Source organism: Carassius gibelio, chromosome B17 (genome assembly GCF_023724105.1).
Source record: "Carassius gibelio isolate Cgi1373 ecotype wild population from Czech Republic chromosome B17, carGib1.2-hapl.c, whole genome shotgun sequence".
NCBI lineage: Eukaryota > Metazoa > Chordata > Actinopteri > Cypriniformes > Cyprinidae > Carassius > Carassius gibelio.
In genome coordinates, this window is record NC_068412.1 from 28115637 (window position 1) to 28137593 (window position 21957).

The following is a 21957-nucleotide window of genomic DNA, read 5'->3' on the forward strand; positions in this document are numbered from 1 at the left end:
GTATCATCAGCATAACAGTGAAAGATAACACCATGTTTCCTGATGATATCTCCCAAAGGTAACATGTAAAGCGTGAATAGTAGCGGCCCTAGTACTGAGCCCTGAGGTACTCCATACCGCACTTGTGATCGATATGATGCCTCTTCATTCACTGTCATATAAGTACAATTTAAACCATGCTAATTCACTTCCATTAATGCCAACAAAGTGTTCTAGTCTATGCAAAAGAATTTTGTGGTCAATAGTGTCGAATGCAGCACTAAGATCCAATAAAACTAATAAAGAGATACAACCATGATCAGATGATAAGAGCAGATCATTTTTAACTCTAAGGAGAGCAGTCTTCTTAAGAGTGATTGGTATAACAATGTGAACAGAGTGAAAAGTTGATTGTTAGAGGGTTGCTAAGCTGATTCTTGGGTGTTTTGGGTGGTTGCTAAGCTGTGGCTAGGGTGTTCTGAATGGTTGTCAAGGTATTCCTAAGTGGTTCTTACAGTTTGTTAGGAAATTGTGCACGGATGCTAGAGCACTGGGCTTAAAATTGCCACAGTGTTTTAAATGGCTGGTATTGTTTCAAGTTATTTAGGTGCTTAAAGTCTGGCTAAGCTGTTGCTAGGGTGTTCTGGGTGGTTACTAGGGGGGGTTGCTTACTGTCTCAAGTATAACTATATATTTTGGATTTTGGAGCACAGCTCGTTTGCTTAGACACTTTGAACCATTAACAGAGGTAATGGTGCTTTCATTACAAGTGATATCCTGTGCCAGAAGGAAATGGAGAGTAATGGATGTGACTTTGCCTCGTTTTGATTAAATGGGGATCAGAAAAGAGCCATATATGTCAAAATGATTCTCTCTTAGCAGCTGATATCTCAGTTGACACTCAGAGCTGCAGGCCAGATCATAAAGTTTCAATTTACTGCTACAGAGCTTTTTCCCGTAAGACGGATGGTGTACAGAGAGAAACACTTGTTATCAATTGATGTGCTTACAGGTTGCTCACAATATTTCCAGGATATTACAATGATTAAATGATTAATTTTAAAAGTGCTGGGTAGATTACTCACAAAATGTTCTCCATTACTGATTCCAAATTACATGCCAAAAACTGTAGTTAGTAACGGAATCCTTTACTTTACACATTTAAGGTAATATAATCAGTCTACTTTTGACCAAACTTGTTTATTAAATTGATTTAAATAGGATAATCTTGTACAATACCAAGTTTTTAAAATGTAATATAATCTAATTAAAGTACTACATTTGGGGAATCAGATGACATAATCCAGATTGCATGTAATCAGTTGAGCTACAGATGTCAGAAAATGGTAAAGATTATGTTTATTTTCTTTTGGGATCCATTTAAACGCATCAGTTAGCTCATGTAATGCTTCTTTTTATCTGGTGTCTATCAGGCTCAAGTATGACAGAAGCACGGTCACCTGTGTCTACCATTGCAGATTATCTTTATGCATCAAACATGCATTCGAAATCAACCATGTATTTTATAGCTGCCATTATCTGGAGTGTGAGTGATAAGGCCTGAAACTAAATGGGCGAACCTTAATAAATGATGGATGAGGAGAAGCGGCAATGCAACAGACTGGAGTGCTTTGGACAGAAAAAAACTTGATATGCGAGAAACATGTTTATGGTGCCCGCAGTGCATCAATCAATCTTCAAGCTGTCCAAACAGAATTCTGGGGTGTATTCCCATGTCAAAGTGTACAGTAGTCTGGACAAAAGGCATGCATCGGCTATTACATAGATCCGATTTCGATAAAAACAATGGCTGCCTCTTTTCCCTTTTGTTTTGTCAGAGAATATCAGTCAAGTGCAGCTCCACTGCTTCTCTTGCCGATGTGCCGTCTGTTACAAACTCTAAATTATTGAGCAACACGGCAGATCATTTTTCACAGCCAACAAATTAATTCATCCAAGCCAAGACTGAAAAATAGGGCCACCCGATGATCCAGTGCAATGCATTCCCTAGAAACGCTGTACTTCTTACAAAAAATAATAGATTTTCTGAAGAAAATGTGGTGTTTGTCCATGCAAAGCTTTCCAACACACACTAAGGTATTGTGAATTGTTATGCAATAGCATGTCTATTATGATTGGTTAATAGTCTGTTGCTGTGCATTTGCTCGGCTGTTCTGGATAGTTGCTTACTGGCCCAAATAAACGAGTACGCTATCTCGATTTGCCTTGAGTCGCTCCTTAATGTGGTCAGAAGAGTCAGACAGTGATGTAAATGCACGATCAGCCTCACCACACTGGGTTTGAATGCTTACACAAGATCATTCTCTGAGCCTGAGGCTGATCTGCTGTGTGTGAATGTGAGTGAATCTTTCTGTCTCTGTACGGCATTGCTCCTGGATGAGTCAGCGAGTGTTGGAAGTGTTATCAAAGCTCAACATTGTTGTCTTTAACACTCCCACAAGACTGCTGATGATGATGGTATTCAGGAGCTTTAGAGGCCATCTAGTGTCTGTAACGAATAACTGTAGGTCTTTAACATCTTTATGCATTTGGCATATATTTATACTGTGGTGCTTTTCAAACTCCACTGAAACACTTACAGTGAGTTTTAATGACAGAAAGAAAATGGAAATGTAAAAAACTCACTTCCTGCATCAAAAACCAACACTGAGGTTTTGATAAATGAAACTGGACTGGTAACTTTTAAAACTGTATGTTTCACTGGTTAATTGCTAAAGCAACAGACACCCACAGCAACCACAAACCGGTAATGTGTTTTTCACAGTGCTGTTCCTGGAATGTTTGTTACATATAAATGTAATTTTTGTTCTACATGTATCTTGCTGATTGCTATTGTGTATCACACTTTTTAGATATCCATATAACAGTTGTCTGGAAAAGTCAATAATGTAATACACAGAAAAATAATATGCTGATTTGCATGCAGTGTTGGGGGTAACGCATTAAGTAACTTGAGTCACATAATCGTATAACTTTCTTCAAGCAACTAGTAATTAATTTGTTACTTATTTTCAAATAAATAATCGCAGCTACTTTGTTTCCCATCTATTGACTGAAAGCTCTCCTGTCCTGTAATGCATTACATAAAATAACTGATGCAATTAGTTACTTTTTTTAGCGAGTTACGACATATTGTAATGCATTAACCTTTACCAACGATGTATAGAGTACATTTATATTTGTATCAATGAGTACTGGGAAATTCACGTTTGCACGTTTATTTTTACATGTAAATAAGTCAACATTTGTCCGTTTTGCAGAAGCTTCTAGACGTTTAAGAATTTTTAATGAGTATTTAAAGGACACACATCATTTGAAATAATATATCTGTTATATATTTGGGTTTAAACTTGAATTAGTCAACACCAGCATTGAAGTTTTTAATGAAACTGCTTTTTAAGGACCGCGGTGAATGATGCATCTGAAGAAGAGGAAGTGAAACGTTTCTGAAACTTGATAACAAAGTGAAAAACATTTATAAAGACACTTTAGCCACAGACTTCATCTGTCTGCGGTAAGTTTCCATTCGGTTCATTAGAAACCGAATGGAAAAAAAAGCCTAAACTTATTTCCCAAAATGTGAATGTGCAGTGCGAGGGGCGGGGCCTGCCGCGTGACGTCAGCACTTCCTGCTCGCGCAGGTATGTCGGTAATCGGTATCGGACACACCTCACCTGAAGCTCGGGATCTGACTGCCGCTGTTTTCCTCGGAATCAACGACGCATTTCCATCGAAACTGCTTTAAACGACGGTTTGTGTCTGGCTAGTGTCACGAGGAGGACACGAACACCAGTAGAGCTGTTTAGTAGGTAAGAAGATTACATGTTTCAACGCAAAACAAACATCTGCTGCGTTTTTCTCCGGTGGCCTTTAATGTTTATGTCTTGAGTAAAGCAGAAATGCTCGAAAAGTTGCTTAAAGTTTTATTTTCGTTTTAGACGAACTTTTTTTTTTAGGGGGGGAAATACAAGTTTACTTAACTGACTTTGAAGTGAGTGTTTTTTCTTATGACTTATAGTAGATAATGCATGTATTTAAGTCTAATACTTATATTAATAAACTAGTGTAATCTTCAAGTCATATATAGATCAATTCAATGTTTATTATATATGATAAATATTTAGAGGTTTTAATGTTTAGTCTTCATCATTATAAAGGGATTTTGCTGAAGGGGTTGTTATTTTGATCACATCTTTCATTATGGATCTGGTCATTCTTTCAGCTATATATTATATAAATATTAATTTGAAATGTTATTTTATTCAGATTTTCTCTGTCTATTCAGATTGGTCTTTTATCCTTTTATAAAGGGATTTTACTTTAAACCTTGTTGACTTCTTTTTGATTGTTTATGGATTTAGTCATCCTACCAGCTATACTTAAAATATTATTAAAACATTTTTTTAAAGACCCCTTTATATATTATTCCTGGATTTAATATGCATATTGTTTTATAAATATTATTTGGAAGTTTTATTGTTTTTTCGCTTACTTTTCAGATGGGTCTTAAATTATAGTTAAATTGACTTTACTTTAGATTTTGATTTTCAGATAAATATATATATATATATAAGTATGTATATGTAGCTAGTAGAATGACTAAATCCATATCATATTAGTATTATTTGTTTGTTTTTATTTGTATCTTTGAATCATTTATAAATGTTTTTTTAGGAGGTTCTGTTCTTTGGAGAATGACTCCTTTTTGAGTCTTTGTGTGTTTATGTAATGCATTTTCCCAGTTATATATAAGTTTGTTGTAATGTTTAAAGTCTCCTCTTTTCAGATTGGTCTTGAATCATTAATACAGGGATTTAACTGGAGGTTTTGTTGGTTTGGAGAATGACTCCGTCTCGTCTCTGGCTCTTCTGGACCGCGGTGCTTCTTCACATCTGTCTCCACGTGGCTCCATCAGAGGCTCTGGATGAAGGGAAATGCATGGATAAGTTCAGACTTGGCAAAGAGGATTTTGTGTTGGACACAGATGAATCTGTGAAGGACGGGGCCACGTTCCTGTATTCTCCTCAAGTGTCTCAGCCTGAAGAATGTATTCTGGCCTGTTGTCGTGATCCAAACTGTAATCTGGCTTTGATGGAACATGGAGAAAATCCCAAAAACATCCACTCATGCTTCATCTTTGACTGTTTGTACAAACAGAAGAAAGTCTGTCACTTTGTGAAGAAGAAGGGCTTCAGCAACTACGTTCTGTTATCTGTTTTTAAAGATTACCTTGACGAACAAATTTCAGGTAAGCGGGAATTGTGTATCTGGCGATATTATATATATATATTAGTCGATACAACAGGTGTGTTTTGAAATCTATTTTTTAAGATTACATTGTGCAACAGGTGCAAGGTATAAGAGAAATGACCTTACATGTCTTTTATATCAGTTCAGTGATAAATGAGTATCCCTTAGGTTTTTATTTACAGTGTTTTCAGATTTGTCTTAAACCTGTGGAGGAAATACTTCTGGAAATACTCATGCATGTCCAGACCTGCTGAAATCTTCTGAAGTGTGTCATCGTTTCATATTTTAGCCGGTTGGAGTAACTAGGAGCGAACAAATAATTTGAGAATATTGATTCATTTAGGATCCAATGAAAAGCCTTGACGGGTTTATTGTTATCGTTAACTAAAATCATAAAAAACATAGAAATATAATGGATTAATTAATTAATTAATTTTTTTTTGTTATTTAGTTCTATTTGATGGACTAAAAATCTAAAATTAAAATTAAAAATGAATAATAATAATATTTAAAAATATTAAAAAGACACAAAAACTAATTAAAATGCCAAAAACACACAACAAAAAATATATTTTTAATTAATATAAAAATAAAATGGAAACGTTAAAAATTATTCAAAATAAAAGTCCGATACCACTTTTAATATTGTTAATGGATCTGAGCTGATATGAACTTAAAACTCAAATTGTATTTTTATGAACAAAAATCAATAAAGTTGAATAAACATAGTAAAAAGTAATGCTTATTGTTAGTTGATGCATTAAATAATTGGATCTTATTGTAAAGTGTTACCATTAAAGTTCTCATGGCATCTCACTGACACTAAATAAATAAGTGCAGTTTTTTTTGCATTGAGTAGCATTTAATAAAAATTAAATAGTCAGTAGCATTTAGTTTACATCCCAACCGTCTGATTGACAAACAAAAGAACGACCTCTGAAGTTCAAGATCAGTTGTTTTTATGGAAGAGAAAGGCTGTAAATTAAATGCACGTATCTTATAAATGTTTATTTTGACATGTTTTTGGAGCACAGCAGCAAATAGACATGGACTAAAATTCACAAATTCAGATTTCATAGAGTCTTAGGACTTTGAAAAGTTAAGATTATACATGAGCTGAATGCAAAAACGTGTAAATGTTGCGGTTGTGTTTCTTCACTCCTGATATTAACCGTGTAAAATCTTATCATTTTGTGTCAGAATCTTTTAGTTTCAACCTTTCATTTCCTCTTGCATGTTTTAATAGTTCGTCTAACTCTTCCCTATCTACTTATCTTCCGTATACAAGATCCATCTTGCAATGTTTTCTCATAAACTCTGAGTTGCTTACTCACTATCATTCTTGGCATCTTGTGCAGTTCCCAGCGTTATTGTTTCATGTTGCATAATGTTTCATCGCAGCAGTTTTTTGATTTCTTGCAGATGTGGAGGACAAACCTCCAGTCGCAGATGCCGGGCAGGACAAAGTCGTTCAGCCCAATGAAGATGTGATTCTGAACGGCATTGAGAGCAAAGACGATAAAAAGATTGTAAAATATGAGTGGGTACAGGTGTCTGGAGACCCATCAGCAGTTCTGAAAGTGGGTTCAGGTTCATTGTTAGAAAAAAACTTCCCTTTTTAATTCCTTTTTTTCTTTAGAATATGTTTTTTTTTTTTTTTTTTTATGTCTTAATGTTTAAGGCATTATAAAGGCTAATGCATCAAATCTTTGCATTTTCTAGATTCCTTGCTACATGCATATACATTAAATAATCTTTATATGAATTATGATGTGTAACAACAAAGCATAATATATTATAACTGTATAATAATCATTCATAAGATAATAAGGCATAATTAAAGCATTAAAAGACTTTAATAATGCATTACATAGGCTCCAAGACAAGTAAAGCATTACCGATATTGGTTGATATTATTAAATTTTTTTTTGTTGTTGTTAAAAATTATTCAACAGTTCATAAAGTGTATTATTATAAAGCATAATTAATGCATTATAATATTTCTATAATGCATTATATAAAAAAGGCTTCAAGTAAAGCATTACCGATATCGGTTGTTTTCATGCATTTGAATGAATAATACTTCATGAATTATACTTTCTAAAAGTGTAACAATGAAAATATAAATATTATAATTGTATATTATAGTTAATGCATTCAAAATATTGTAAGGCCTAATTAATGCATTTAAATGTTTTTACAATTGTAAAGGCTTTAAGTGATACCGATATTGTTCTTTTCATGTGTTTTAATGAGTTATACACTTTATAAGTTGCTACAATGAATAGATAAGTATTAAAATATATTGTAATGAATGCAATACTAATTGAAATACTTTTTGATGCATTATAACTGTATATACAGTAAAGGCTTCCAGTAAAGGTAGTACTATATAATTGTGGTTATAATTATTATTAATGAGCTCATACAGTGCATTATAAGGTGCATTATTAATGCAATACAAATAATATATCATGCATTGTTTGCATAGGCTTCAAGCAAAGCATTACCGATATTTCTGTAATGTACAATATATATTTAAATATTTTATTTTTTTATGTCAGAAAGGGCTTTTTGAGGATTCAGTGACGGTGTCCAATCTTTCTCCGGGGATGTATAAGTTCAGACTCACGGTCACAGATGAGGCTGGTCAGACAGGATCGGACGAGGTGTCCATTTTGGTCCTAACACAGGAACAGACACTCCGTGAGTACATGAAAACACATGTTGTGTGTGCACTTAAGTTGTTCATTCTTTTCTTTTTTCTTTTTTTGGAGGATAAAATGAAGCTTTTGGAGGATAAAATGTCAAAATGTGGTTGAAATAATGTTACATCGTCATTCATTGTAACAATATTTATGTAAAATTTCAAACAACTTGCTTATTCTAATGTCTACATATTAAAATATATAAAAGACAAATTTGCTGACAAATGGGCAAAACCTAGGATAGTGGCAAATATTTATATATTTATTTTTATATTTTATATTTTATATATATATTATTAATTGCAACTAATTAGTCTTTTAGTATGCTATAAATTGATTTTTGTTGTAAATATACCTAACAAGAATATCGTCAATTTCATTTTAGTGGGTCTCTTCTGTAAATCAGGGGAAAATGTCTGATATTAATTTTTTTGCTCAGAAAAACCAAAACAACCAGAAAACCAATTTGCAATTAAATTAAAAAGAAAACTTTTTCATGTTTTTGGGAAAAACAACAACAATTTAGAGCAGTTCTACAATTATCGTTTTTATGCTTAATCCCTTTTTCGTCTTTGACCCATGTACGTAAGTGGGTCAAAAACCTGACAGACGATAGAAATTAAGTCAATGTTCATTCCCATATGTGTCATTTATGATATTAAAAGCAACAGCTTTCATGACAGTAATAGGTCATTTCTTACATATTCTCTGATAAGTGTTTCTCAGTCATTTTATCTGATTTGTCATAATTAAATTCCTGAGCTGACCTGAGATGAGTTCTGGTCCAACAGGTTTTGAAGTGACCTTAAAGATACATGGATTAACCATTCACCAGGATTTGTCAGACATAAATGCATAAATGGTTTCGTTCTGTTAACCCAGAATGTGCTTTTCTGTTTTCCTCATATTTCATATTAAAACGAGCTTCAGCTTATTTAAGCTTTGCTTGGTCAAAACGGTCAGATCAGCAGTTTAATGATTTATTTTCAATGGAAATGAGTCTGTTTTGTGACCGATTGCTGGATGTTTCCTGGTTTTAGTAGAAACAGGAAACCCCTTGAGCTGCGAGGCTATTTTCTTGAGTGTTTCACAAACTTGTGCGACAGGTTTTGCGGTGGAAGTTTCACAGAGAATGAAGTTGTTCTGGTCATTGAGCGTTTGTGAAATGACTCTGTTCTGGTCTAGCTGTCAAAAAAAATCTAAAATCCATATGAGATCAGACAAAATACAGATATTTACATGACTTGTGTTGGTTTGAATTAATCATGTTCCATTTGCATTATTTATAGTGTTTGCTTTTGCTTTTCCTTGTGTTCAAAGCACAGTGTTTGTTTCATCATTCATGGCGAGAAAATATTCTGAAGAAGCTCATTAAATATTAATAAATGCATGTTTACCAGCAGCATCTGTAACATGCAGACAGAAAATAATTCAATAACAAACATACAAGTTGTTTTCATTTGTACATTTTAAGGGACGAGACGTTTTTACTATGGTAAATAATGCAAGTGACTGTTTCAGTTTTCTGTTTGAATGAGCATTTATATTTCTCATATACACAAGATGGGAATCGGCTATAAAATACGTTCAGGATCGCCGTTTGTGACTTAACAACACATGCATTATTTACTAAATTGATGTTATATATTTGTATTTGCTTGCTCTTGAGTCATAAAGCGATGAAGCTTTTGCATCATCATAAAAATAAATGCATTGATATGACATTCGATACTTGCATTAATTGCATTGATGCACTAATGTAACTATCATGTGTTTTGCACAATGGTTTCATTTGTGGTTTTAAGATGTCATAACGTCAACGCAAAGGCTCAAAACTTAATTGCATTTTTTCGCATACAATTTGTCGAGGCATGTTATAGAAGCAGTAGCACAAACATGTGCTAAAGCATTACTTCTAAAGACTTTCAATACAGTTTTGCATGGAAATTATATCATGCTTTTGGTGTTTTTAGTCTTGTGTGGAAGAATAAATACAGTTGTATGTAAAAAGCCTGTTTTTCTCCCCATCAGATCACTGTCTGGTGCCGAAAAAGGAGGGTCCGTGTCGAGGCTCTTTTCCTCGTTGGCATTACAACGCCGTAACAGAGAAATGTGAGCAGTTCAAGTTTGGAGGCTGCAAACCAAACAGCAACAACTACCTGGCGCTCAACGAATGCATGAACGCTTGCGACAAAGTTTCAGGTATTGAGCTTTTTTCATGACCAGTTAATGACACTCACAGTGCAAAAAAACTAGTAGAAAGTCAGTGAGTATCTAACTAATATAACTACAACATGGTTATTATTGTGCAAATAAAACTGAAACATATGTTAGACATATATAATGCAAAATAACTTTATCTTATCTTTTATATACGTTTATAATATACTAATGACTTTGGCAAGTAAATATTGTAAAACTAAATTAGTTTGTCATATTAAAATGTTACTTTATTCCAACGTAATGTATTCATTTAGCAGACGCTTCGGATAAATATATCATGCATTTGTTTAATTCTTCAACAATTGGGTTTAACAGTCATGAAACTTCTTGACAAATAAACGTGATGATGGTTAAACTGAATTGTGTTCGATACTTTAGGCTGTTAGGTTAGGCTGTACTTTAGCTTCCTCTTATGGAGCTGCATTAAAAGCATGCATTGGCTGTTAAATTTAACATAAACTGAAACGAATAAAGCAGATCAGTGATGCTTTCAGAGCAAATGAAGTTAATACCATTACACAAAGGGGGTGATTCACTTGAAGTCAATAATTATAGGCCAATTTCCATAATCAATAATGTAGCTAAGATATTTGAAAAGCTGATTTTTAGGCAATTGTCTAAGTATATTAATGACTTTTCCCTCTTAACTCCAAATAAATCTGGATTTAGACCTCATCACTCGACAAAAACAGCCCTTACATTATTTACCAATGATATTTTTCGGCACAAGATAATAACAGGTCTACTGGTGCAATCTTTATTGACCTCACCAAGGCATTTGACATGGTCAATCATTATATTCTTCTCGACAAACTATATGCTATTGGTCTTTCCAAATCAGCTGTTCTCTGGTTTAATTCATATCTGCATTACAGATGTCAAAGAAAGCGTGTCTTTTAATGATGTTCTCTCCCACACTAGAATTATTGAAACAGGTGTCCCTCAAGGTTCTCTCCTAGGGCCTCTTTTATTTTCCATTTTTATAAATGATCTTCCACAATTATGCTCAGACTGTCAGATTCATCTATATGCAGATGACACCGTTATGTATACATCCAGCTACGATATATCTAAGATTCAAACCTAACTTCAATTTGATTTTAATCTTATTCAAACATGGTTTTCTGCTAATTTACTTCTGCTGAATAAAAACAAGTCTTATAGCATGCTTTTTGCAACTAGATCTGCACTCCATAAGCAAAATAATTCTCTTCATGTTAAATTTGTGGATGGTACACCTCTAAAGAATGTTGAGGAGTTAAAATATCTAGGCCTTTGGCTCGACTCACGACTTACCTTTAGAACTCATATAGATTCTATTGTAAAAAGCATAAATTGTAGTTTAAGAATATTATACCGCTCAATTAATTGTTTTACAAAACAGATTAGATTAAAAATTATTACTCAACTATTATTGCCCATAATTGATTATGCAGATGTAGTTTATCAGAACACAGCTGATATCAATCTCAAACCTTTGAATGAGATTTATAATAGTATCTGCAGATTTGTTTTGAGGTGTCCATTTAGAACACATCACTGCCAAATCTATCAGTCATTGAATCTTCTTTCACTAAATTCTAGACGGCAGTTTCACTGGTTGCAGTTTGTTTACAAATGCATTTTTTAAGAGACACGGACCATCTTTTTCTTTTCTGTACCAAAGATATCCAAGGAAAGTGGGAGGAGAGCATTTAAATGTAAAGCCCCTTCTGATTGGAATGCTTTACCTAGGTCTTTTAGATCAATTTCCTCCTTCTACCAGTTTAATATGTCTCTTCTTAATCATTTGCATACCAGTTGCAACTGTTTCTCTTATGTTTGACATGAATATATTTGTCTATATGAATGACTCTAATTGTTTGGCTAATTTTTAATGGTTGAATTGGAGACGAAATGGATGGTTTTGATGTGATGGAGAGCTTTTGTCTTTGTTTTGTTAGTATGTAGGCTATGTATGTATGTGAAGTATGTTTTGTTTTTTTTAGTTTTTGGAGGTCCCCTCGAAAACGAGATGTTACATCTCAAGGGGTTTTCCTCTTCACGATAAATTTGACAAATGGCTCTTTCAGAAATCCCTGAGTTATTTGTGAAATCTGATTTAATTAAACTTGCATGTTTTTAAAAGTGATTTTACGCAAATTATTTAATGTGCTGCTGTTTAACAGGAAAAGTTTTATTTTGCAGCTAAACCACCGTCTGGAAGATTAGGTCCGATCCACGATAATGGTAACCCCGTGATTCCTGCTGATTTCATTTGATTTGGTGTCTAATATTCGTGTAGGCATTGACGGGTGAAATCCTCTTTCAAACACACACACAGGTGAGATTTGTGACGTGGTTTGTGGTCCAGAGCATTTCTCCTGTTCAAATAATTGCTGCATTCAGAAAGGGTTGGAGTGTGACGGAGAAGAACAGTGCAGCGACGGTTCGGACGAGACTACGAAGTGCACCAAACGTAAAAACACATGATACATATACACATGATCTTTTAATAGTTAAGGGATTGGTTAATGATTGGTTAATGATTGGTTAATGTTATGATGACATCATTTGTTTATTTTTTGAACTGTCCCTTTAAATGCTTTTTAGGTTTCAGGTCATTTGTTAGTTTTGTGTGTTATTGATTCACTTACGTTTTCATGTGTTTCTGTTCAGTGGGCGAAAAGCTTGACCATTTGATTAATATTCCTATGGACAAGACCAAAGGTGATTTATATTTCATATTTTACCTTGAAACTTCTTGAGTATTTATTGATTATTAATCTATTTTGAAAAGGTCATCGCTATATTTTATTTTTGTTGTTGTTGTTATATGCAAACCTAATATATATATATATACAGTACAGACCAAAAGTTTGGAAACATTACTATTTTTAATGTTTTTGAAAGAAGTTTCTTCTGCTCATCAAGCCTGCATTTATTTGATCAAAAATACAGAAAAAAATTTAATATTGTGATATATTATTACGATTTAAAATAATTGTTTTTAAATGTATTATACTTTAAATTATCTTTTATTTCTGTGATGCAAAGCTGAATTTTTAGGATCAATATCACATGATCCTTTAGAAATCATTCTAATATGATGATTCATTATCAAAGCTGGAAACAGTTCTGCTGCTTAATATTTCTTCAGAACATGTGATACTTTTTTAGGATACTTTGATGAATAAAAAGTGAAAAAAAAAGCTATGTTTTTAAAATATAAATATTTTATAATAACAATATACAACACTGGTCATTAATTTGGGGTCAGTAATTTTTTTTCTTTTTTTTTTTAAATAAAATCAATACTTTTATTCAGCAAGGATGTGTTAAATTGATAAAAAGTGATAGTAAAGAAACTATATTATTAGAATTTTTCTTATTTTATTTTGAATAAATGCAGTTGTTTTTAACCTTTTATTGATCAAATATATTCGACAGCAGAACTGTTTCCAACACTCATAATAAATCAGAATATTAGAATGATTTCTAAATGATCATGTGATCGACTGATGTTACATGTGACACTGAAGGCTGGAGGAATGATGCTGAAAATTCAGCGCTGCATCACAGGAATAAATTACTTTTTTTTAAGTATATTCAAATAGAAAACTATTATTTTAAGTTGTAATAATATTTCACAATATTACTGTTTTTTCTGTATTTTTGATCAAATAAATGCAGGCTTGATGAACAAAAGAAACTTCTTTCAAAAACATTAAAATAGTAATGTTTCCAAACTTTTGGTCTGTACTGTATATATATTGTTTAAATAATTTTATTTTGTTGAAAAATTCATCACCTCAACAATAAATTATATTCAATTGTTTGTTATTAAATATGCAAACATTTAAAATTTATTTGTAATTATTTTTTATTATAAAAATCATCATTTGTATTTCATTTGCATTTTACTTTCTGCTATGATATATGCAAATTCTAAATATATTTTAAAGAATTTATTGATAATAATTTGAATATATCTTTGAAAATGTATTATTTTTATCTTGAAAAACCTTTTACTGTATTTCATTTAGATTTCATTTTCTGACATTATACATGCAAACCTAAACCTTTTTAAAAATGTATTGATTATAATTTTTTTTGAAAATCTTGTTCAAAGTATCGTGTTTTTTTTTTTTTTAAAGTTACAAAAGATGAATTTGCTTATATACAGTGTAAATTCAAATATAAAATACAATTAGGAAACGTTACAAATATTTTATTCATCATACGTTCTCATATTAATTTCTTTATGTGTTTCCCTGCAGCACAAAAGCAGTCTTGAGTCTCTGGGGTATTTTAGTAGCAATAACCCAAAAAATATTGTTTTAATATTTAGATTTTTTTTGCTCCCTTTAGATTCCAGATAGTCAAATATTGTCCTGATGGAAAGATGATTCATTCAGCTTTTCAGATGATGCATAAATCCCAATTTCGAAAAATTGTCACTCTAGACTGGTTTTGTGCTGCAGGATCACATATAATACTGTTTTAAACCTCCTTAATATAAAGTTGATCGATGTCTTGACTCTTCCAGCTCATTGCGTGGAGCCTCCAGTAACGGGAAAATGTCGCGCAAGTTTCACTAAATGGTATTACAATCCATATGACCGGCGCTGTCACCGCTTTAACTACGGTGGCTGTGATGGGAACGGAAACCGCTTCGAAACGGAGGCGTGGTGCATGAGTTCGTGCAAAGGAGTGTCTGGTAATTTTTACTATATTATTAGTAGTAGTATTTTATGATGTGAATTATTCATCCGTGAAAATGTGTGTCTATCATCTGAAGATACGGAGTACGCAGATTTGGTGACACTGATATTAATTAATCAAAAGCTGTGATTGAATGCATATGAATGCATCTCTGAAGAGAACCGACTGTGTTCAGAAAAGCTTCAGAGGCATTTTTATAAAAGCAGCAAGAAAACCGCTCTAACAGCGCCATCTACTGGCTGTCAACTAAAGTGCGTTTTCAATCGGCCCATCTGCTGTTTTTGTTCATATCTGTGTGAAAATCCACCCATATTTTTACATGTGAACCAATAGACTGTCTTGACTCTAATATGCAATATTTTAACGGAATGTAATAATTAATACTTTTCTTCTGTTAAGAAATGGTTTAAAGGCTTTATCATCTTTTTACAGTTTAATGTTTTCGTAGCCCTACCCTTCTCATACAGTATTCATTTTATATGTGCAGATCCTCTTTAAAAGCCTTAGTTAAAGCCTTTTTGATTTTTCTGATGTAATAGCTGTTTGCAACTGTTTTAAAGTCATATTTGATATATATATATATTTTATGGGTGGCACGGTTCAACTTTTTCACGGTTCGGTGTGTTTCACTGCGGTCCCACTGTGTTTTTTCAGTGAACTGCGTCATCTCTAATATATATATATATATATATATATGGTTACTGTGTCGTGCAAAATAAGCTAATAAAACATAAGATTCTCATGTTTGTTTGTTTGTTTGTTTTTTCAGACTCTGATGCGTTTCCCAGACGATCTCAGTTTGAGAAGCAAGAAAGCAGCAGTGAAACAAGTAACGCAGCTTATAATAAATATCATTCCTTGCATGCTTTCCTTTAGAAGATGAATGTTGAGTGTATGGGAAATGAGTCATAAGTTAACCCAAAGTAACCTTTAACCTTTAGTTATTATCATTTCTACTACTTAAAAAAAAAAAAAAATTATAAAACCTTGAATGAAAAAATAATTAATGAAAAATCAAAGACATTTTATGACAACAGCTTAAATTAATAAAATGAAAATGGGAAATGTTGCCTCAACAAGCTGAAATAAAATGCTTAATTTTGTTTTATTTGATATTTTTATATATATTATATAATTTTATATTATTATTAAATATTATATACAATATTACTGAAATTATGTAACACACAACAGTCTTTCGTTATTAAATTATTCATTTTTGAATGAGTCAATGATTCAGTGAGACATTTATAAAAATGGTTACTTGCTTCATTTATTGAATGAATCAGCCGTTTTAATGAACAATATGAATGAATAATAATAAATTAAAAAAAGAAGAAGAAAAAAAAAAAAAATATATATATATATATATATATATATATATATATATATATATATATATATATATATATATATATATACATAATTTATTTATTTATTTATTATTATCGTTTAATTGATTTTTTCTCAGACAAGTAACTTTTTTTACAAGGACAAGCTCATGTCAGAGTTTAATGTTGAGCCCTGTTATATATTTATATAATACATTTACAGATTACAGTTTTTCATTTAGTAATCCAAAATGCTTTATAGTTTTATTTAATTACAATAACCCCACTCTGGCTTGTATAATAATCTTTTAATTAAATGTCAAATTTCTGACGCACTAGTGTAATTAAACTAAAAGGCAAAAAATGCACCTTGCATGCATTTTTATTTTTTTTTTTTCAATTGGAAAAATCTTTGCATTGTCTTTGCGTTGCTGTATAGTCTGCTGTCGTACCTTTCTGTGACTCTGCTGATGTATTCAGATGCATTGATGTAACGTGACTGTCGTGTCTCTGTTCAGCTGCCATCGTGATCGCCATCATCCTGGGCCTCGCCATCGCCGTCCTGCTGGTGGTTATCGCATGCTGCCTGCTGAAGGGGAAGAAGAAGAACAAACATCAGCATGTGGCTGTCAACGGCGGTCACGTTCACACCTACGATTATTCAGAGAAACTCGTCTACAACAGCACGACCAAACCCATCTGAGCGTCAAGTCGGTTTAACAGGACATCTATCTTACTGCTGCGGCATGCTGTGAAAATTAAATATGTATATGCAATAATTATTTGATTTATTAGACCGGCTGGTATCTGCAGAAAGGTCATTAGATTTGCTTGTTTTAAGTTTGAAACAACTTTTATTACCAGCGGCTACTTTTTTCTTATTTCTGTTCTTTGCTTTATGTGTTATTAGTTTGTTGGATTTGGCTCAGGGTTGAATATTTGTTGCAATGGCATATAATAAAGCCAGTTTTTATGACCACGAAAAATTAAATCAAGATTCTTGAGCCATGTACTTTTATTTTGTAATACAGCCGTGCGAAGACTGGATTGTTGTTTGTTTTTATTTGAAATGCTGCCTCTCGTGAGTTAATTTTATCAAAAGTCATGCAAACATTGCATTATTATCTAGATATTAGTTTTGTGTTTTAGTTTGAGATGTGAGAGATTGATTTATGGCTCTTTGTTGTGTTTTTATTTTTCAATAGTTGCTTAAGGAGTTTTATTTGCATTTATTTTCTCTTTTTTATGACTAATATATATATATATATATATATATATATATATATATATATATATATATATATATATATATAAATTTTTTTTTTTTTTTTTTTTTGTATACTGTTGTTTTGTATTCCGAAACTCCATTTATGGTGAAAGATCATTTGTATATAGACTTTTTTTTTTTTTTAATGTATCAAAAACTTGCCTTATATTTAATCATGGACAGTCAATAAAGCTAATAAATACAGACTGTGTGTGTTATTTTATTTTAGAAACGGGAGATTGTTGCTATTATTTGACCCGCAGATGGCGACATTTAATCAAAATTAAAATCATCAAGCCCACATAATTTCTGCTCTTTAGTTAGAAGACTATTAAACGTATAATTTAGTTACGGTTCGTAACAACAACAAAAAACGGGGAAACGTGTTTTTGCTAGTTAAGGTCCAAACAACGTTTTCTTTTTTAGATTTTCTCAGTTTGAAAAAGTCTCAATCACCATACACACACAGTCTCAGAACGGCATTTTTGATTGTAAGTTACATTTTCAGGACATTAAATATATTACGTTACCTTATTTACAGACAGAAATCAGCCACAGCAATCTAAAAAATAAAAATGACGGTTTTTGCACCTCTATTCATATTTAGTGATCACAGTCTACTGTGATTGGTCCATCCTGATCAGCGCTGAGAAAAGTAACGCATACCACGCCACTCTGGCGCTTTTGGTTGATCAGCCGTTAATTTGCCGTTAACTAAATAAAAGTAACTTACAATTTAAAAACTGCGTTGAGAAAACTTCAAATGAAATTTGAAAAGTGTTAAAGTTCTCCTCGTGCTTTGTTTTAAGAAAAATGTATGGCTGAAAGAAAACATTTAAAGTTTGTATACTTGAAGTGCATGCAATCAATGACAAAGGATTCTATTTTAGTTTTAGAAAATATTTTTTTAATACATGTTTTTTAAGAAATATGCACACATTTACAAATACAAATATCTAAAAATGTATTCATGTGTCACAATGTGCACACTGTCCACCCAAACTGCACTAAATAGTATTTTTTTAAATCACTAATTTAGGATTTAGGATGGATAGTCTGCGCACCAGAATACAGGCTGTGATTGGTCCATCCTGACAGCGCTGAGAAAAGTAACACGTATTACGTCACTCACTGCGTTTAGCGCGCTTGCTTCGTCATCAAATAATTTGCAGCCGAACAAAAACACTGTAATTGTTTATATATTGACTTAAAACTGCTAGGTGAAAATTACAAAATTGAAACGTTTTTGTTTCGATGTTTACAACAAGTTTGTGTCGCTAAGCCCCGCCCATCTGGAGTTTCTCGCTCGAGCGTCTGTGGTTTAATGCAGCGGTGTTTGAGTTCAGACTGAAGTCAGTCATTCAGTGCTGCTGCACGAGAAATGATCAAACTGAGTCTCTCAGACCTGCAGCCTGTGAAAATAACACGCTCTTAAATGCTTGTGAACTGCAAACGCCTTAAATAAAGAGGAAATCACTTGGTAAGTGTTTTAATCTTCATTTAAATGCTCAAAACTATTGTTTGTGTTGGTACTATAAACGATTCAAGTAACGTAACTGAAAAACTAGATCAAAATATTTACACAGTTGAAGCTGTTAGATGTGTTTTCTTAGTTCTTAAAGACACTATGTGCATTTGAGGAAGTTTGCATGTGTTTTTGCTCTCCTCCTGTCTTGTTTTGATGAAAACAGACGCTTTAATGTTGTTATTAATGACATTTAGGTTTTTATTAGCTTAAATGTTTCAGATGCACGCTTGCAAACCATGCCACAATGACCTTTAGTGAATGATGTCAAGATACAGATAGGCTAATCATAAAAAACATCTTTCAAACTTCAAAACATTTCAGTTAAAATTCTGAAAACTATAAATAATTGTCTACTTATTTATTTGCTTTGCTGATTTAATCATTCATTTTCATTCGTATAAATAAAGACTGATCGCTTTAGTATAAAAATGTAAAAGTATTTTCAGATCCATTTTTAGTTTTAGTTTCTTGTTTCTTTAAAGCAGATGGTTTTCTAAAGCAGAGCCCTTTAAAAACCCACTCTGTAACCTTTAAAGTTGCTGTTAAGCTTGCATTTAAACCACATGCATGCAGATGTGTGGATGTTCTGCATTCATCAGTAGTTTATTTTTTCACCAGTTTCATTCATCTGAAGGTCTTGCATGAAAACTGACCTACTGAAAGTGTCTCATGAAGTACTCTGTGAAGAGAGTATTTGTCTATGGCTCCTGCACTTTGTTCTGGTTTGGACTTATAGCGCTTTGATTAACAAATGATGAGGTGTTGATTTAGTGAAACAATGGTAGATCTTATCTGTTGTATATGACCCTGAAATGATGCTTGTGTCTTTCCAGTGAAAGCATTTTGTTTGTGTATTTGTGGTTATGGATGACATGACACTTTAAAGAATTTTTCCATAATTGTGGAAAACTTGGAAATATACAGGATTGTGTTTTCCAGGCTTGGAAAAGTCATGGAAACTAATGAAATCCTAAAAGTCATGGAAGCTAGAGTGAAAGTTAGTTTGGTGGTTGAGCTCCGCTGTTAAATCTCTTATGTTCTAACGCTTGTTTCGGCCATGGAATAAAAAATGATAAGGTAATTGCAACCTTTTTACGGTTATTTTTTTTTCTTCCGGTTCCGAGAAATAAAGTGAACTTGTTCACAATTGCAAATTTATAAACTCTTACTGCGAGATTTAGACTTCGAATTCCAAAAGAATTGCAAGGATGTACATTTAGAAAACCAAGAAAAATGTCAGTGTTGAGGAAGAAAAATTATAAAACGCATGTACTCACTCACAGTTGCAAATGTATAACTTGGAATTGCGAGTTGTAATTCCAGAATTCCAATTAAATGTTGTCATACCTGGAAGTAAACTCAGAATTAAGAAAGAAAAGATGCAAGACATTACTCTCGCTTACAGTTGCAATTTTACAACTTGGAATTGTGAGATGTAAATTCAGAATTCCGAAGGGAAATAGCTCAGAATTGTGAAATGTAAACTCAGAATTCCAAAGTGAAATAGCTCAGAATTGCGAGATGTAAACTGAGAATTCCGAAGGGAAATATCTCAGAATTGCGAGATGTAAACTGAGAATTCCGAAGGGAAATATCTCAGAATTGCGAGATGTAAACTCAGAATTCCGAAGGGAAATAGCTCAGAATTGCGAGATGTAAACTCAGAATTCCCAAGGGAAATAGCTCAGAATTGCGAGATGTAAACTCAGAATTCCCAAGGGAAATAGCTCAGAATTGCGAGATGTAAACTCAGAATTCCGAAGTGAAATAGCTCAGAATTGTGAGATGTAAACTTAGAATTCCGAGGGGAAAAAAGTCAGAATTGCGAGATGTAAACTCAGAATTCCGAAGGGAAATAGCTCAGAATTGTGAGATGTAAACTGAGAATTCCGAAGGGAAATGGCTCAGAATTGCGAGATGTAAACTCAGAATTCCGAAGGGAAATAGCTCAGAATTGCGAGATGTAAACTTAGAATTCCGAGGGGAAAAAAGTCAGAATTGCGAGATGTAAACTCAGAATTCCGAAGGGAAATAACTCAGAATTGTGAGATGTAAACTCAGAATTCAGAGAGAAAGAAAAAGTTAGAATTGTGAGATGTAAACTCAGAATTCCAAGAAAAAAAAAAAAAAAAGAATTGTGAGATTTAAACTTGCAATTGCAAGGGGAGGGGGGGGGGGGGGGGGGATTGATTGTGAGGTTAAAAAAATGTGCTGGCTTTTTATGCTGTGGTGGAAACATGCTTCCACATACTTATGGACTATATATTGAGTAAAAAAATTAGCTTACACTGTATTTACGTCCATTTTATTCGTCACTGATCATTAAAAACTCATCAGTGAGCCACTAATTATTTACTCACCTGAGAGTTTATTAGTTGTTTATTAGTCATTTACTTTCATTCTCCATTCATTCAGTTTCCCAGCACTGCAGACTCTCACAGTTCACGCTCTGGTCTTCACGGGTGTAATCAGACACGCTAGATGTTTTTAGACAGGGTCAGTGTTTTACTTTGACCTTGTCAGGGTTAAAAGTCCTCAAGGGAACAGTGTTTCTGGGGTTATTTGTCCAAATAGAAGTTTAACAGCTGAACACTGGATCCTGAACGGAGAGATTTATGGATCTCCAAGAAGAAGCTCTTTGTCTGTCCTTTGTGACGGAGCTCCAGGCCTGAATCTGAGGGGTTTGAAAGGGTTCAAGTTTAAGACCTTCTAGGAAAATGAGTTTTAAGGTACTACATGCCATTTAGAAAAGCTAATAATTTGGGATCAGATGTTAATAAACTTTACTAACTTGTGCAGTGTGCATACTTTATAATCATGGTTGAACGATATATTGCAAAGGCCAATATAACAGTCAATATTTGGCATTTTTTTATAATTGCTGTCAGCAAAACACATTTTTCTGCTTGGTCATTGTATAAAATATATAAATATTTTTTTCAATTT

The 21957-nt window shown here is 32.9% G+C and overlaps 2 protein-coding genes across 6 annotated transcripts in view; both read left to right on the plus strand.

Annotated features, from left to right (window-relative positions):
- Positions 1-3627: 3627 nt before the first annotated feature.
- On the plus strand, positions 3628-17460 carry spint1a (serine peptidase inhibitor, Kunitz type 1 a). Of its 2 annotated transcripts, none has more exons than XM_052580732.1 (11): positions 3628-3809; positions 4787-5248; positions 6673-6830; positions 7815-7956; positions 9990-10160; positions 12369-12410; positions 12505-12639; positions 12840-12890; positions 14710-14880; positions 15655-15714; positions 16735-17460. In XM_052580732.1, exons 2-11 carry the CDS (start codon positions 4843-4845, stop codon positions 16917-16919), a joined length of 1521 nt encoding a protein of 506 aa, XP_052436692.1. In that variant the 5' UTR covers positions 3628-3809; positions 4787-4842; the 3' UTR covers positions 16920-17460. The 2 variants fall into 2 exon arrangements, with proteins under 2 accessions (XP_052436692.1, XP_052436693.1); XM_052580733.1 differs by having other exon boundaries at positions 4811-5248.
- A 1341-nt stretch (positions 17461-18801) lies between these two features.
- LOC127976299 (pleckstrin homology domain-containing family G member 3) overlaps positions 18802-21957 on the plus strand; it is a 48825-nt gene continuing 45669 nt past the window's right edge. For all 4 annotated transcript variants that reach the window (XM_052580636.1, XM_052580638.1, XM_052580639.1 and 1 more), the window contains exon 1: positions 18802-18963. The gene's annotated coding sequence lies outside the window, so the exon portion shown is untranslated. The remainder of the gene's footprint in view (positions 18964-21957) is intronic.

Bases quoted from the DNA above. Each gene is read 5' to 3' on its own strand.
- spint1a (XM_052580732.1), top strand. From the start codon at position 4,843: ATGACTCCGTCTCGTCTCTGGCTCTTCTGGACCGCGGTGCTTCTTCAC. The intron at 7,957-9,989 runs GTGAGTACATGA...TCTCCCCATCAG, and splicing joins AACACAGGAACAGACACTCC to ATCACTGTCTGGTGCCGAAA. The intron at 14,881-15,654 runs GTAATTTTTACT...TTGTTTTTTCAG, and splicing joins TTCGTGCAAAGGAGTGTCTG to ACTCTGATGCGTTTCCCAGA.